This window comes from Zerene cesonia, chromosome 7, assembly GCF_012273895.1.
Source record: "Zerene cesonia ecotype Mississippi chromosome 7, Zerene_cesonia_1.1, whole genome shotgun sequence".
Taxonomy (NCBI): Eukaryota; Metazoa; Arthropoda; class Insecta; order Lepidoptera; family Pieridae; genus Zerene; species Zerene cesonia.
The window spans coordinates 6,552,932-6,571,220 of NC_052108.1; the positions used below are offsets into that span (position 1 = coordinate 6,552,932).

At 33.1% G+C, this 18,289-nt stretch overlaps 1 protein-coding gene across 1 annotated transcript in view; it reads right to left on the reverse strand.

Moving 5' to 3' along the window:
• Positions 1–256: 256 nt before the first annotated feature.
• LOC119840731 overlaps positions 257–18,289 on the reverse strand; it is a 104,570-nt gene continuing 86,537 nt past the window's right edge. The window contains exons 4-11 of the mRNA XM_038367449.1: positions 11,646–13,452; positions 9,391–11,505; positions 9,028–9,305; positions 8,725–8,931; positions 8,152–8,441; positions 6,088–6,199; positions 4,939–5,202; positions 257–2,080 (exon numbers count right to left, since the gene is read on the reverse strand). Of these exons, the coding sequence (XP_038223377.1) occupies positions 1,949–2,080; positions 4,939–5,202; positions 6,088–6,199; positions 8,152–8,441; positions 8,725–8,931; positions 9,028–9,305; positions 9,391–11,505; positions 11,646–13,452 (5,205 nt within the window). The 3' untranslated portion in view covers positions 257–1,948. The remainder of the gene's footprint in view (positions 2,081–4,938; positions 5,203–6,087; positions 6,200–8,151; positions 8,442–8,724; positions 8,932–9,027; positions 9,306–9,390; positions 11,506–11,645; positions 13,453–18,289) is intronic.

The window sequence follows — 18,289 nt, forward strand, 5'->3', positions numbered from 1 at the left end:
TTTCTGACAACAGCATAACTGCTTTTCTGTATGTATTACTTCATTAAATTTCAAAAATATGACATATCTATGTTCCCAACGTACTAACGTAGGTACGTATTTATAATTTGTTTGCACAAAGTTATACTTTTCTTATAGGGCAATATAAATATAGTTCTCGTTACCTTACATTATCCATAAACGTACAGCAAAGTTTAAAACAAATTGATCAAAGAAAAACAACATTTTTAATCAATTTATTTATTTCCATTTCTCCTCAACTAATAATTAACAAAAATAACATTTAAGGCGAAAACTGTTCTCTACATTAACTGCTGTTCTAATTACATAAAATACATACAATAAATACAATCGAATTAAAATATTTTTATTTTCTTTTAAATATTAAACACCTTAAGACTAGTCAGGAAGCTATTTTCGATACCGTTACACGTTATTCAATAAAAGTTATTTAACAGTTAAAATAACAGTGTTATAGATGTAACAATAAGCTTTTTTTCATTTACTTCAGGATATCACAGCTATTTTAATTATTTACATTCGTTTAGATATCGTTTAAAATATTAGGGCACAAAATTATTGAATACTAAATTTTGGTATACGCTAAATCTTAACTAGTGGCAAATAATTAATTCATACAATAATATAGGAAAAGTATGATACATTTAAAGTTACTTAAGAACACAAACCATCAGACTAAACACAAAATTTAACTTACTGAAAAGGTAGCTACAATATTTATTAATACATAAATACATAAAATACAGAGGAATGTTTTAAAAAAGCAATTTTCAACATTAAGAAGTACAATAAAATAATAGGTTATATTAAAGTGAATGCAATCACTATTGGTAAGGGAATGGAAAGACAACTACGCAAGTTTGCACTTGATTATAAATGCATTTGAATTGGAAATACGTTGCTTCAAATTCAGGTGGGGTTCAAATGCTTGTGAACAAAAATAGCATTTTTGATAAAGTATTTATTAGTTTATAAGATAATCCCAAAATTAACATCACTTACATTTAGAATGTAAATGGATTGTTTCTCCTTTCTAAACATTTAATAACTTAAATACAAATTATTATTAACAATATAATGTACCTCTGATTATTGCATAGTTTGTTTATTGATGTATAATAATTTGTTTTCTCATCCCATTTTCGTGGTATTGACAGTCAAAACACTAGTTTAAGAATTAAACAGTTTACAGCTCTCATATTCTTTCGATAGACGTTAGTGCATGCAAGTAATTGGACCATAGAGTTTTCAATGAATAAACTTTTAATAGAAATCAACAACGTTATGACAAAAACTATGAAAAACTGATTTGAACAGTTTACAAAGTCTTTCGCTGCTTAAAGAATTAAAAAAACCTTTAAACATTATTAATATTAGAAATAATACATGATGATAACAGTATTCCTAGTGTTTTGACCATAATAACCAGTGCATCAAAGTTAGCATTACCATTTCAATATTTTCAGCAATTTCATGTATTTAAAAAACAACAAAAGAATAAAAAAGTGTCTTGAAGTGGGGAAAACTGTAAGAATGTAGAGAGTTGGAAGCATAAAGAAATGTAAGAACGAAGTCAATCTAGCGCTGTTTTTTAAGACGACAGTACCGTAAATCAAACCAGGCGGATTTAATCCTGCTACGATCTATTTTTATTCTTTTTTCGTTTTAAAAATATTCATATAAATGCAGGCCGAGTTCACAAACAAAATTTTCATTTGTATATTTATCCATACACGAAATTATTAACTTCAACAATAGATTTAAAAAGAACGAAAATCACCATCGCACTTTATCAATTCACCAAACGTTCACAATAATTAACTCTTCCACGCACCTCAAAAAAAAACAACGTAATATATCGTATATTTATTCATCCATCAATGTCTAGTAAAACAACGTATCATTGCGTATATTTATTTTCCAAACATTAATTCCTAGTAAGCATCGGGTTGATCATGATGTTAGCTAGCGCGTTCCGCCGCTTCCGCCACGCGCCCGCGCCCTGCGCGTGGTACTGCAGCTGGCGGTACCACGTGCGCGTGCGGCTACTCTCGTCCGCCTGTAAGCGTGTTCTTATGTATTGCGATCCAATTGAGAATAGAAACTTCAATGACAATGGTGAATAATTTACACTTTAATTGCTTTTGTATAATGTTAAATGTTGTGTCATTAATATAATAAATAAATAAATGGCTATATGTGTCGAAAATCATTAATCAATCAATAATCAATCAATCAATGAAAAATACTACTTTTTAAGAATATAAAAATTCAGGGGGGATTCGAACTCGCGTCTTTTCGCCGTACTAAGCGGCCAGGCCTGATAGCATTTACTACTTAACCCATCATATTACGTTTAGTCTATTTCTATTACTAACTGTCACGTCATAATATAGCGCTAACTCAATTCTGTTCTTGCTTGGATCGCATAGTAGTTGTATAACAATACTTACCTGTATGAAATAAGCACACAATAAAGTATAGTGACAGAATATAATGATCATATGATTAATGGCAATACTATTGGCTCATTTCAAAGATATGGCAATGTAGATACTTTATTATTCATTTATCACTATATAACACATTAGTAATAGTATTATTGCCGGTTTCACAACATCTTGTGGATGTGTTCAGTTTGTTAAAATGTCACTGTATGAAAATAGAAATCGAACAGTCTAGTATAGGTTTTCGGGGACGTTATGAATCTTGCAATAAAAGCTTCATTCATTTATTGATAAAAATTTTCACACCCACACATACACACAAACACATACACAAAAAAGTAAATAGAATTTGTATTAGACATAATAAAAAAACGCGATACAAATTTCGCCCACTATTAAATTTTACAGAATAATTATATTTATTAAAATTGATTTTAAAAACATTACTCTGAGAGCAAACTTAAATTACACGCCCGAGGCTGTATGCCTGAGCTCACTTTATTTACTGAGTAATAATAAGATAAGTCCAAATGATATTGTATTTGAATGAATTTGATTTTTTTTGTGAATAAATGAAATATTAATACGTTTAATGTAATACGAAAATAATCTTGGACATGAATTATGATGTTAAAATAGAATTGACAGAACATTTTAATTTCAATAAAAACTATATACCTCCTAGCATTCCGCTTGTGGCTGCACCCTCGTGGTCAAAGAAAATTAACAGTTGTTTAACATGTCACAGTTGTAAATTATGTCTTAAATGTATGTATTTTTGTAAATAAGTAAATTCAATTGTGTACCAAAGGTGTACCATAATGGATATTGACTTGTCAATGAGATGTTTTTTCGCGGTATAAAGAAGCGTGTGTCACTCTCTAACCTCCAAACTATCTCTAGGCACAAAAGAATACCATAAAACAGCGCCGTTGGGAAGTGAAAAAATCACAAAGAAACAAACAGACTTTCGCATTTATAAAATTAGCAAGTATGATAGAGACTTTTTCAAACCCAAAATTTTTGATGAAATTTGTCAATCCGTAATAACGTAAGTCCCGAATTCAAAAAGTTTTTTAAGACATGTCCGATAGCCTTTCATTTTTCTATGAACAAAAAACTAATATTTCTTAATTTTTATTTTAATTATACTAATTTTATTATACTACTTAAATACGTATTAGCTATAACGAGCAAAATCACTTTAATATTAGCAATATGAAGTGCCCACAAATTCGCACTATTCTCTTTTATTCATGCAAACATTTACCAGTTTTTATGAATATGTTTTTTTTAAACTACTGCCGATTTGAATAGCTGTAGAATTGATACATTGTATAGCACCATCTATATCAATCACAGCACATATAGCACAAAGCATTGGGTAAAATCCAGCGCAATGCGATAACAAAAATACCAACGCGAAACAAATGCATTCCTCCGTGCAGTGCGCAATGGTTCGTGCTAAATGTATGGCGACCGAGTGACTTTGCTTTTCTGCACTGAGGTAACGTGCATTGGAATCGACTTGTGGGTTTTGAGCTCCAATTTACAGTGAAACGTATTGGAGATGGGTTTTTGAGATTGACGTATGGCTGAAGTCCGGTCTGCTCAATGGGGTACTTTGTCAACGGCTTAGCAATTTTAGTGGATAGCTTTTAACGTAATTTAGAATTGGATGCGCCAGGAAATACTTGAATTCCGGCCTTTTTAAACATTACTTTATTTAATAACGTTACTCGTTTTGAAACCTACATAAGGACTTTGAAATTTATATGCAAAACTATATTATGTACTCCTAGCGTTAGTTATTTTATTTGAGCTAACTGAGGTGTTGTGTAATGCCAAAAATATATTATCAAAGATTTCATAAATATAATTCAAATTAATCAATATAATTGTTGCAGGCTTCTCAGTCCAACTGTTTGAGGCCTTGACGCCACGATGTAATTATTTAGAAGTTAATTTTACTTTCAACAATACGTCTGTATTACATTGGAAAGAAAGAAAACCCATTTATCCATTGTATCGTATGTAATACGAGCTCTGTAAGCTCAGACGCTTTATCGACGTATCTAAATGGAATACCTAGTCATTCGAATCAACAAATTAATACACACCTACCTAGTCTTTTCGTTCCCAATTAGTTATCGAAGTTTCGGAAATGTTGAAATATCGTAAACGTTTATAGGAAACAACCTAGGCGTGGTACAATAATGTCTCTTTTCATCAACTAATATATAAACACGGCATTTGTGGACAATTTCACTAACCAATCACAACTAACAATCAAGAAGTAAGAAGTTCTGTGGATTAACAGCTAACTGTATCAGATTTTGTCAAATTGTACCATTACTAATAATTGTGCAATTTGACAAAATCTGATACAGTTAGCTGTTAGTCCACAAAAGCAAAACATTCACTCTCCCATAAAAATATAAAATATAAAACTACGTAATTCTGCACATACCTTGAATATATAAGAGTCCTTGGTAGTAATCTCATGAACTTCAAAGAAATGTTCCGGCTCGTGGTCCGCGGCGACCACACACCTATCTAGGAACAGTGGCTCCCTCTGCAGCGTGTATCTGCCCGCTTTCTCGCGGACCAATAGCAATGCGGCTTCCCGCACACCGCTGCGAGCGAATAACGCTTCGCCTTCGCGTTCGCGAGCCTCCCTATCTCGGGCTTCGCGCGTTTCCCGTATTTCGTTCGTTTTGTGTGTGTTCGTTGGCTGTAATTATTAGATTTTGTGTTGTAAATGAGGAAAAAGGAATTTATTTACTGAATAACTGATAAGGACAAAAGCTACATATTGATTCATATAATAACGAATAAATAATAGATTTTACCCCAAAGCTTTACATGTATGATTTGTATAAAAAATAATAATAAATAAATATAGAACTCAGTTTTTTTAACATTGGATATTAAGTATTTTGAAACATTGGATTTATATGTATTTATGAACGTATTAAATGTTCTATTACAGAGTATAGAAGAGTTGGAAATTTACCGTAAAGGTTTTTTCCCAACCTAAATACGATAAATAGATATCTAAAAACTAATTAAATACATGCATAAATAATATATTTACGATAACAGTTAACACTAATTTAAAGAGCTAGACATTAAACTTAATATCGATTGAATTTTTCTTTCTTTATAATTTGAATAACTTAAACGTAACTGAGGTCTACAATCTAACCTGGGACTAAAACTAAGACGGAACTCAGTTCATTAGCGAGGCTGGCTCCACTGATGAGGGGTTTAATGAAAGATCATATTAGAACTTGTAACGTTATATACGGACAAAGCTCAATTGCTGTGGACCACGAAATGGGGGCCGGATTTAATTTTAACCTCAATGTATTTTAGGCTACACTTCTGCAATATACATTTTTAGCGTATACTCTACCGACCTATCTTTACTTACCCTCTGAAAAAAGCAATTTATCCTTTTTTACTTTTATTTCTATTACCTCTAAAATACTATAATTAAAAGTTGTTTTAAGAAATTGCTATTAAAGCAATATATAATTAGAATTGTTGCAAATCTAAATTATTTTCAAACAACATCGAAAAGTATGAAGATATAGTTACAAAAGATACTCCTCACCTTTCCATTAGTTACCAAAAGAGCGTTAATCGGCATCAACTTGATGGTCCGGCCCTTGCGCCAGTTATTGTCGTTCGGTTGTGTGAACAGCAGCTTGCCCTCCATGGCGAACCTTTTGATAGTAATTTTTTTATTATTTATCTGGACTTTGCAGTTAGTTTATCTTGAATCTTTGGTTTGAGATTCTATCGATTGATATTCGTTTCCTTTTGACTAAAATTCCTTTAATATTTTGTGCTGTAAGTCTCTTAATATTTTCAATTTAAATATTCTAGTATTCTACTAAATGATATATTTTAAAAATAATTCGAGGTCGAAGTAATCTTCAACACTTTATATGAATTCATCCACAACATGTTTCTTTTCATGCACTTGATCCAAATGTAAACACGGTCATAAATAAAGTAAAACATATTCATAAAGTCGCCTTTAAAATATTACAATGCTAATAAAAGAGTATCAATAGTACCAAAAATATTCCAAAGAACGTTCAAGTAAAAACCGTCCCCGGAATTCGTGAGTCAAAATTATTTCCTCATTAGGTACAGGTGTAATTGCTTTATTTGAGTAGCTTTAAAGCAATAAAGAGACCCCGAGAATTGCATTCTCCGTTGTTAGAGCCACTAAAGCAACGATTAACAGATGTATGGGATAAGTGAGAAACGAACATCATTAGAGCTCTTATGATCTTATATAACATTGTATGAAGTCGAATTCTTATTCATAAGCGTTTATTATTTTCATTCCTTGCCGTCTTTAGTTCATATTATCTACATTGTTCGACCTGTGATTTTATAATAACAACTTATTATAGAATATTTTCTTCGAAATAAATTTTTTATAATATATTAACACTAGCTGCGCCCCGCGGTTTCACCCGCGTAAGTCCGTATCCCGTAGGAATATCGGGATAAAAAATAGATGTTGGCCGATTCTCAGACCTACCCAATATGCTTACCAAATTTCAGAGGAATCGGTCAAGCCGTTTCGGAGGAGTATGGCAACGAAAACTGTGACACGAGAATTTTATATATATAGATTTTGCGTATATATGTACGCATAAGTAATATAAACAATTTTGTCGACTTTGTTTCCGAGATTATTCCTTTCAAATTTAATATGAAGGTCGGTGACATTATTTTACAGCGAAGTTGCATTAAGTATATAGAAACGTATTTTAAGAATGCGAATAAATGTACGGATAGGGCACGGCTTTATCTTTTCCCCGATTATGTGATCGCTTATACCTTGAACGTGGGCCTGTCTCCCACAATGATCGCCATAATGGAGCAATTTGTCCCATCTTCCAATAGGTAATATAGTGGCCTACAATTTGGCAAATGTAACCAACCATTTTATATTATTTGCGTTCACAGAAACATTAAATCAAACGATTGAATTATGTAATTACACGATAGAATTGCTCAAATAAATACTGAGTAATTAAGAGTCTAGACATAAATTTATTGTAGATAATTAACCGTTTTGTTGTTATTGTATAGGAACGCTGAATAATTCGTAAAATAACAATGTTTTTCGATGTAATGAAATAAATATACATTTATTTCACGTATCTTGGTTGTTACTGTAATACTTTATACTCATAATTTTATCATACAATATTTCTTATTTCAGTTCAATAAATATTTATAAGTCTTCCTCAAAATATCAATTACCCCAGAGATTCATTTTGTTCACTTACCTTATAGGAATTCATAAGATGTTAAGTATTTCCTTAGAAAGCAATATACCTTCCTCTTTACCATCGAAATTAGCTCTTAAATGAAATGATGCCAAAAATATTGATATTTTCGAGGAATCTTTTTCAATTAAATTTACTGTAATGGGATCATATTAATATCACCTTAAAGGGAAACTGACAACTGACTGACAGACAAACAAACAGCAAAATAGGCGTGAAGGCGAGGCTTAGAAAAACGTTTTAAATCGCCTGCAATAAGCCCCACCTGACATCACCATAATTCGAATCCTGCACATGCCGGTCACCAAACCATTAAAATTCCCCGTAATAATCACACTCTTTAACCTCATTGAAAGCCCTACCTAGCGTCATCATGATTCCAATCCAGCACATCGACGGCCATCTTCCTGAGGCGTATGTCCGCGACGTGCAGGTCGTGCGCGGTGCGGCGCGCGGCGGCGAGGCGGCGCCACAGCGGCACGTCCCGCGCAGCCGCTGCAGCCGCTGCGGCCGCTGCGTTAATCTCCTCGAGCCTGGACTCCACGCAGCGCTGAGCGCTTTTCACGTCCTCGCGCTCGGAAGCGCATGACGCGGTCGCGCGGTATAGGCGCGAGAGAAGGAGCGGATATTTTGTCACGCGTTGAACCGGTACCTGGTGGAACGTGGCGTTCATTCATTCGACATTTAAAATAGTAGAAAATTTCTACTGTTGTGTGTAATTTCAAATGTTTCTAAAATACATGAAAAATTATAAAACAAGATCCAGTCGACGTCTAAGTTAATATATAAACATATTTTTTTTAAGTTATGGCAAAATCGGTAATTAAGAAAAATCAATGTATTGCATACGTTAAAAAATTTTTTTTCGCAGGTGTTGTTGTTTTTTTTTTGTGAAAGCAACTTATGTGTACTATAAAGGTAATATAAAAACGAACCATGAGGAAAGAATTGAGATTCATCCTCCTCAACACCGCGTTTTCCATTTGCGAGACGCGCAAGAATATCCTCAGGAGTTCCTTCTCCTTCTCGAGGCCGGCCAGCAGGAGAGCGGCGCCGGCTTGCTTCACACAATACGATTGGAACGCTGTCAGCATTCCCGAACATTCCAGAAGAATTTTACCGACATTCACCGTTAATAGATCCTGGAATACGTATGAATACATAAAAAATCGTGCCTGACAACTGACTTAATCAGTGATAAAATTTGGGTTTAAAAACTAATCGAATAAATATTATACCTCATCCCCTTGTTCTACTGCTATTTCAAGGGCATCTCTTAATTTCTCAGACAGAACTTGATTGTTATCTATGAGTTCTTCCACATTTAGGAATATAGCGCTTAATTGTTCTTGAGTAAGTAGACCAGCTACGAGCATGGGTTTATAAAACTCTTCTAAAATAATTTGTAGATCACGGCCATATTTTTCTTCCGTTTCCACAATTTCGGTTATTATTTCCTTCCTCTCAGACCTTTTTTTAGCACATTTTCTACAAACCAATGGAGCGTATATTGAACCTGTAATGAGAATTGTCATAGAGATTAATAAAATTTACAATTTACAATACAGTATAATTCAAATAACATAAGAACCATACGTTACCTTGCTCTGTAATTTGCGTTTCAACTGCGGTATCACAATCTTCACATAAATGTATCGGCGTATCTTTATCGCTTACAGAATTTCGTGGAGATATTTTTCCCTGGAGTCTACTTCTTGATGATTTACTGGTCTCTGAGCCTACGCCTGAATCATTTCTTTCTATTTCGGCTGATGGTTTCTTGCATACCAATGTTTTTTCTGCAATTTCGCTATTTATTATAAGGGAATTATCTTCACTTGAATCCGACGCATTTGATATTTGACTTGTATTCCTCTCAACTCCCTTTAATGTTTTAATTTCATTTGAACCATTTTCCTTATCCTTTTCCAATATTGGTGGTGATTCCGGTGAATTATCATAATTAGTGATATAGGTTTCTTCGTCATCAATACCTCTTTCTTTAGCATCTACTAAATACGATAAAATATCATATTTTGAAGCACCTTCAAATATAGAGCGCGAACCACTACGTTTTTCATCATCTAAGAGCATAAGTGAATTAGGCGGAGGATTAACTGGTAGAGGTGGTGGCATATCTCCGATTTCTTCGTATATCGGGTCACTATTTAAGCGTATCGACTCATAATGATGATCATCATCAGTGTTATTTGCTGTTTCAATATCACAAATCGCAGCGTCTACCAACATTTGATAAAATTTCGATCTAGTCGAATTTGTATCGTCTTCTGTTGATAGTTCACTCGCAGACGCATTATAACAATCGGACATTGGTTCCAAGTCTGAGAAAACTCCAGCTACACCGCTTTCGTACTCCATACTTTCATAGGGAGCAGAGCAGATATTATCATCGTTCTGTGTGTAAGCAGGCGTAGTAACGTCACTAAGATTAACAACGTCATCGTTTTTCTTTTCGGGACCTTGGTAACTTTTGCTTCCGTTTTTGTTCATTTCCTCTTTCATAGTTATTAGTGAACTTTCTATTAGCTTTTCAATAGTTACCTTACTACTATCGGTACCTTCCTGGTTTTTTGTTTCTTGTAATTTTATCAAAGAATTTTCAATCAATTTTTTAACTAAATCCGAGTCTAGGCCATCTGCTAAATGAGCAAAGAAGGGATCATCAAAAAGTTTTGCAACTAAATTTCCACCATCTGAACGCTTCTTCTGAATACTGTCATTATTATCTAGATTATCTTTAGACAAGATTTGAGTACCTTCATCTTTTTTACCACAAACGTGTGGAATTAAATTGCGTTTTACAGCTTCCACTGGATCATTTAAAATAGATGATATACTTGCATTAGATAGGTTAGAAGTATTACTATTATTAAAGTAATCTTCGTAAGTATTGACTTCTTCGTTTTTATTATGTTCCCCAGAGAACATAGCCCCAATATAAACTTGGCTTTTCGATTTTTTTACTTTGTTTTCGGACGAACCCACGCTGATTGTGACAGTAGTACCAGTTTGATATGAATTGCAAGAATTGTTATAGTCATCATTCACGACAACCGAAGATAGATAAATTGGTGTATCATTACTAACATTCATCGTAGAATAACATTCGTTGCCGTTTATTTGTATTGATGTTTTTCTAGGCTCACTTTCGATAAGTTTGAGAACTTTTGTTGATTCTTTTAACAATTCCTTAGTATCATCAGTATCATATTGTTTCACTCTTAGTATCGTACGCTGTTCATTTTCATTTGTGTCAGACCATTCGTCACTTGTAGAACTTGATGAATTGTTTCGGACAAAACGAGTTTTAACGTAATTCTGCCTTTTTGACCTTGATTTTAATCTTGGCGGTGGTTCCGGTAGCTCAGATATACCATTCCGTAAATTTTTTAATACATTACTAGTAATTTCACTACTGTCACTCAGGTTCCCTGTATCGATTTCATTCTGAAGTCTAACAGCATGTTTGTCATTACCAGTAGAGTCTTGTTTTGTGTTATTAATTGGTTTTAGATGATCGTTTTCATTTTCAGTTAAAGATTCTAAAAATACTTGACTTGTATGACCATGTTTAGGCTTTGATCTTAATGCCATAGTATCTAAAAACTTCGGTGGTGTAATGGTTATTGTTGATGTCAGTCTTTCTGATTCTGAGCGTCGTAAAGATGGTACTCTCGGCTGGGGTACATTATTATCTGTAAATAAACATATAAATTGTAGATACTCTTAAATATTAATTAAAAAAATCACAAGTATGCAAGTCATGATACTATCAAACACAACTGTAAAAAATTAGCTTGCAAATACAATATTGAAGGGGAAAAATTTATATTACCTTCTGCTATATTTTGTACAGTTTCCTTAGTATCTTCTTTATCAGGAACAGGAGACGGATTTTCATCACAATATTGAAGTTGATATGATACTTGAGGAACTTCCTGCTTATTTTGGTCTTTTAACTCGTTTATCTCACCAGAGGCTTCTGATATAATTTCTTTTAAGTTATTGCTTATGATGTTATTTTCAGCATTTTTTTCTTTTTCTTCTATTGGTGATATAGCAGCTCTCTCATCTGTTATGCTATCATGCAGATTTAATTCAGCAGTAAAAATAACTTTAGTTTCTTCATTCTCGACAAGAAATTGAACTCTTTTTCTATGCAGAATATTTTGAGAGGAAACTGCACATTTGTCTTTTGGTTTAGGAAGATAAAATTGGGAATGATTAAAATTCTTAGTCTCAAATGAATCATCAACTTTCTCTTTTTTAACATTTGAATCACTTTTAGGTTTTTTCAGTATTGATTTTATGGCATCTGTTTTTTGATTTTTGGTTTTTGGATAACGAGTATTTTCATGCATGGGTTTTTTATAAGTTCTTTCTGGTATACGTTGGTTATCACTTTCGCTATCTTCATCAATTTTTGTATTTCTTAGTTTTCTGGGCGGGCGTTTGGGCGAAACGCTCTTTTGTTTTGTACGATTTGAGGTGGTGTTTAATATTTTCTTACTACTACTTTTACTTAACGTTCCTAACTTACTATTTTCGTTCTTTATGTTCGGTAAACATAATGCCGTAGCCATATCTGCCGATTTAAAATCATAGTTTTTGAGATCATAATTCACAGGATCATAGACAGTTAATTCATCCACTATATTTGATTTGGATTCGTTTGAAACACGTATTCTTTGCCCACTTATGTTTTTAACATTTGAATCCAATTTAACTTTACTTAGACGATTATTACAGTTCTTATGATCTTGATAAGGTTCACCAAAATCATCATCAAATTCAACCTCTAAATTAGATTTCAATCCAGAAGACTTCATCAAATCGTATGGGTTAATATCGCAAGAAAGGATAGACTTTTTTGAATCTATCACATTATTTTCCTCTTCATCAATCCATAATTCATTCACGCGACTTACTGACTTACTTCTGTTTTTATTTAGACCTTCAGGAGTTGGTTTCTTGCTTTTAACTCGACAAGGACTTATACTTTTAGCTCGAGATCGTGATGTTGAAAATTGACTGCCTATTCGAGTTTCGTGAGGTGGTGCTAACCGACTCCGTCGCATAAGATCATATGGGTCAGGTTCCCCATTGGGTTTTAATATGCTGGGTCTCGATTTAGTACTTTGTACCCGAACGGTGCCACCTCTCAATAAACCAGGATCACGACTTACTTGCGGACCTCTGACCGTTCCACCTACAAGTAATCGCGGGCTGTCAGTTATAGTTAAAGGCAAGCGAGATCCTTTGCATTTCTTACATATACTGACTTTGGTTGAGCTGGTTTTCTTTGTACCGTTAAGATATTCGGGACAGGAACATAGTATAACAGCATAATTATGTGGAGTTGGTTTTTGTGGAGTACTAATTAACACAGGTCCTGGCGCCTCGGGATATGAGGTAAAAACGCTCGGCCGTAAAGGCGGTGTCTGGGTCCTCACGGACCCATACAACCATGTCTCTGCATATTTCATTGATTTAGATAAAGCTGATCCACCCGGCCCATTTAGAGTTCCATATAACAGTGGACTTTCTGGTGACTTCTCTGATGATTTGCTGCTCCCTGAAGTATTTAATTTTAGCTTGGATGACCATTTCTTCGGACGTGTATTTTCTGGAGTATCATATACCTGAAACGATCAAAATAAGAATATCAGTTTTTTTGTCTTTTTATCCTAACCAAATAAATTTTAGTCATACACATATATCTATTTACATAATATGATGTTGAATTATTTCGATATAATTAAAGTTATAAACCCCCTACAATAATTTGACTAGTATAAATTATAAGTAAAAAAGATTTTGAAGACAGATGGATTTTTACTTTACGAATGACACGAAATTATTGTATGTATACCATAGGTTCACTTGCTGGCTAGAGAAGCAGTAAAGACTAAATCTATTTTATAAACAATACAATTAATACATAACGTTTACCAGGTAGAAAAAAGGTTCGATTTAACTCTTTCAATCCCTCTAATCGCTAATTACAAATCTGCAGGAAACACAAACACACAAGTTCGCGCTGCGCAATTCCCAAAATTGAGTTACACATTGAAATGACGCTCCCATTGGAAAAGCCAACTAACTCTTAACTAACGATTCGTAGCCAAAGTAGCCTAATGAAAGTGACCGTTCCGTATTGTCCTCGGGGATGCAGCCAGACAAAGCACGTGCTGAACAATCCCGGCTTCGTGATTGGAATCGTACAATTCCTGCCGGGATTTGAGTCCCGGGTCTGAATCGAATCCCGGGATTTCGATACGCAACTTCGGCTCGGGAAGTACTGAGACTGTTTAAGCTGCTTGTGCCATATATACTGGGACTAATCATTGAAATTTGGAGATACAATCAACCTGTATTTGATTAACGCTTCTAGCATTTTAAATGATACTTCAATAATTGCGAATGTAGTGAATATAATTAACTAACAAGGTGTTTTGTCATTCCAAAAAATATAGTCCCATCTATTATAATAAAATCTTTAAATTGCACAGATACATATTCTTGAAAATAGACGTATAACATAACAAGGGTAAAGTTATTTCTATATACTCTTTAACACTAATACTACTATTATATTCCAATTTTGTTATGTAATCAAACTATATTCAAACCGCCTAACTATATTCAAAATGCCAAAGGATTGTTTCATAGAAATAATTATACAACTTTACCAAACCAAATGCGCGGAGTAAAATATCCTTATCCACAAAGTTAAGTTAAACAATATTTAGTGCTCTAAAGTTCGGTAGACCAAGTGAGATGTATTGTAATCAGCTTACACTTTCGTAATATTTGCATATAGCCTAAGTAAAGATAAAATCTAGTATACTAGAAGTAAATAGACCTTCGTGCGACCCTAGTTAACGTGAACAACGGCTATAGGCTTTCAGTATTGCAGATATTGTGCGGTTTTCAATTAACTACAACAATGGGTTAAACGGATGAACCTGTGCTTTGAATATATAACTCGCTTGTAATCAAAGATTGTTCTCGAAGATAGATATCTCCGTCATATTGTAGAAATAAAGAACTTTTATCATTAATAATTGATCCATGAATGGGATCTGAGTTTTTATTTTTGCCTATCTGTTAAAAAGAGTAATTAAAAGTGTGTTTCTTGAAGCTGAATGTATATTTATATTGAAGAAAGAAATCGTGGCTATTCTTTATGTTTTGTGATGTATCTCTATAGCGATTGCACGCGATTGCTTTTAATGATTCTGAGAAAATATGGCTTGTAAACATACAGTCGTGATAACAAAATAAAACCAGGAGATAATAAGCAGAAAATAATTGAAATTTAAAAATATATAGACAGAATATACAAACTATGTACTTATTGTAAAAATATATATAAACTTACATGACAGTTTAAAATTATAATGCATTAAAATCCTTTTAACAATAATTGAAATGCGGTTTGTCACATGAAACGCGAACAACTCAATGAGATCTCGGCCGGTCATTGGATACCTGACCTTACTGCATCCTAGATGTCTGCGGACCATCAAAGCTATTAGCTTACACGGAAAAATGATACATCGCCTCTACTGAATTTAATTTTATAAAACTACTATTTGTTGATCGCGATACTGTCCGTGTAAAATTTATACTATTGCGCACCGGTTTACATTATCCTAACAAAATTGCAAAATTTTTGCCAAAAATAAACAATCCTAATTAAAAAAATATATAAATTAAATATAAATTCATTAACTTTTCCACGCTATGAAATGAAACCACTGTCAATACTCGCAAAACCTTAGAAATTAACAAATGTTAAACATCATAAGTTTATTGTTTGAGAGCAATAACTTAAATTGCACAGATTCCGACTAATCGAGATTCTAATTGAACAAGATTGTTCTGATATTCACAATTGATTTCAGTTTTTCCACGAGAAAATGTTGAAAAATGTATTTTTTTCGTTGCGTGAAATGTTACTTCTATTATAATACATATTTGCATATGGTATAGGAAATCATTCGTCACCCCATATTAAAGAGAATAGCGGCAAAACGTTGTCACAACTTGTCTTACTTTTCTTGTATATTTTTTTAATGAGGGAGTCGAGCACACTTCAAAAGTACCACACTACCCCACAGTACCACACAGTACTTTACTTTGAAAGTACCACAACCCAAGACCGGCCTGAAATAGTAGCATGCAATTGTGTTTTGTTCGGTGAGTGTGAGAGCTGAAAACCTTTATTCCATTCCTCGCCCTTCTAAATCTTTTCTTTATTTCCTGCATCAGTTGCTTCCCTAACGCCTTAAAAGCGGGCAACACATTTGCAGAGATGCTACTTTCCCAAGTTCATGGGCGGGTATCTAAGTGATATCCAATTAGGCAAACCAATGGCTCAGTTGCCCGCTCTAGTATTATAAAATTTATTCCAGATATTGTTACCATGGTAATTTAAAACATTAATGAGTTCCAATACAATACTTGTTGCTGTACTACACTTTTCTATCTATATAGCTTTTCTTACTGAAGAAAAATATTAATCGATGACTATTTCTTTTCCACCACACGATCAGGAAACTAAATCCACTATTTTAGTAGAATAATAAACCTTTACGATTCAATTCACAGTCCATTACAGTCCAATAATCTAAATCGTAGTCATAATAGTATCGTACATGAATGGCCAACGAAAATATACAATAACGTCTCTATGCAATTGGGTTGCGATTCGGTTAGATTTGATTGTTTTTCAATGGAACACCATTGATCATAAATATTTAGTAGACTACCAAATCTGTCAAACAATATTGACATGAACCAATTGATAGAATTAAAGAATTTTTGAGTAAGCGGTCTTGACATTAAAAACCAACTGGTAATCAATCCAAATCAACTGCATACTCAAAAAACTTTAATGAACAGTATTATTTCAAGTAAATCGTGCTATCAATTATTTGTTTAACTTATCTAACAAATACGGCATGAATAGAGGATAGTCATATTGCTGTAAATATTACAAAATTTACAACATTATTCCAGCAAGGAATGCATTAAATATAAAAACTTTGATGAGGACAGAAACATCGTCACGAATCTTTTCAAAACTTTAGATTTCATCGAGGGAAAATATTGGTTTTTCTTTACGGAAACTCGATAAGTATACCGTTATCCAACTAGAAGTTTTCTTAAAAGCTTGTTGCTAACAATAACTCCCCGCTACTTATTATAGAAACCTTAATAATTATATCACATTATATTTTCTGTTTTATCTATGTGAGTGCAACGTAATGAATAAATATCGTACATACATACATACAAAACCAAGTGTAGACACATACTGAATTATTAAAATTGTATTCACATTTACAAGAGCGAAGTTACGGTAAAAACCTCTTACTGAGAGTTAAATTTTGTGTAAGTAGCGTGAAGAGCTAGATAATACCATAGCCACCTTGTTTCCTACTCACTTTCCATCCAGGTGTAAAGTTACAGTAACTAAATACAATTCAAGTGAGTGTATCTGTGACGGATAACAATTAAAAGGATTGTATAAACGCTGGATGTTTTTGTATGTGTTTTTTATCTGTCCTTGTATGAAGTACTCGTTGCCAGTACTTGTGCGTTTAATTGTTAGCTAAAATACACTAGCTGATATATTTTGATGTTAAAATTAAATTAAATATAGTTAAAGATCCTTTAATCGGGATAAAAAGTATCCTATCACCCAAGTCAGTCAACTCATACCCTGTCTATATAACAAATTTTATCAAAATCCGTTCAGTAGTTTCAGCGTGTTTCACGGATAAACATGCAAACAAACACACTTTTACATGTATAATATTAGTGCAAGAATGTGACAGGTATGTAATTACTTACATCATTCCAAATATTCACAGGCTTTTATATTAAGACAATAAATTGTAGAGCTCAAAAATTGTTAAACTAATTTATTTTAATAAATGCTGATTATGTTATAGTTTTTGTACATTATATTTTTAATCTTAATAGTATAAAACAGATTGATTTATTAAACCAAAATAATGTTTAACTACATACGTACTTATTAACAATTAATTAAAGCCAAAAATATAGAGCAAAAATTACGATAAAAAAAATCACATTCCTACGGAAAAATTGTTAAAATTCGATATGCATCTGAATTATTGACGTAAAACCAAATTCCGCAAGTCAGTGGGAAAACTCTTTCATCAACTAATGGTTTTGCCGTTGGCTTCGAATTTCACTTTTTTTAAATTTCCGGATTTCAATTCATTTCACCAAACATAATGGTTTGAGATAAAACCGTATAGCGTAGGTACATTTTTCTAAAAGATTTGTCAGCTGTCACTATTTCGGATAAGTGCTCATATGCGAAATAGAGATAGGTATTTCTATGTAGGTATGTATTGATCGTTTGAAATGTATTAGTGTTTCTGTTGCATTCAAAGGAAGTCAAGCATTTACTGACACGATTTGAGACATGCTCGCAGT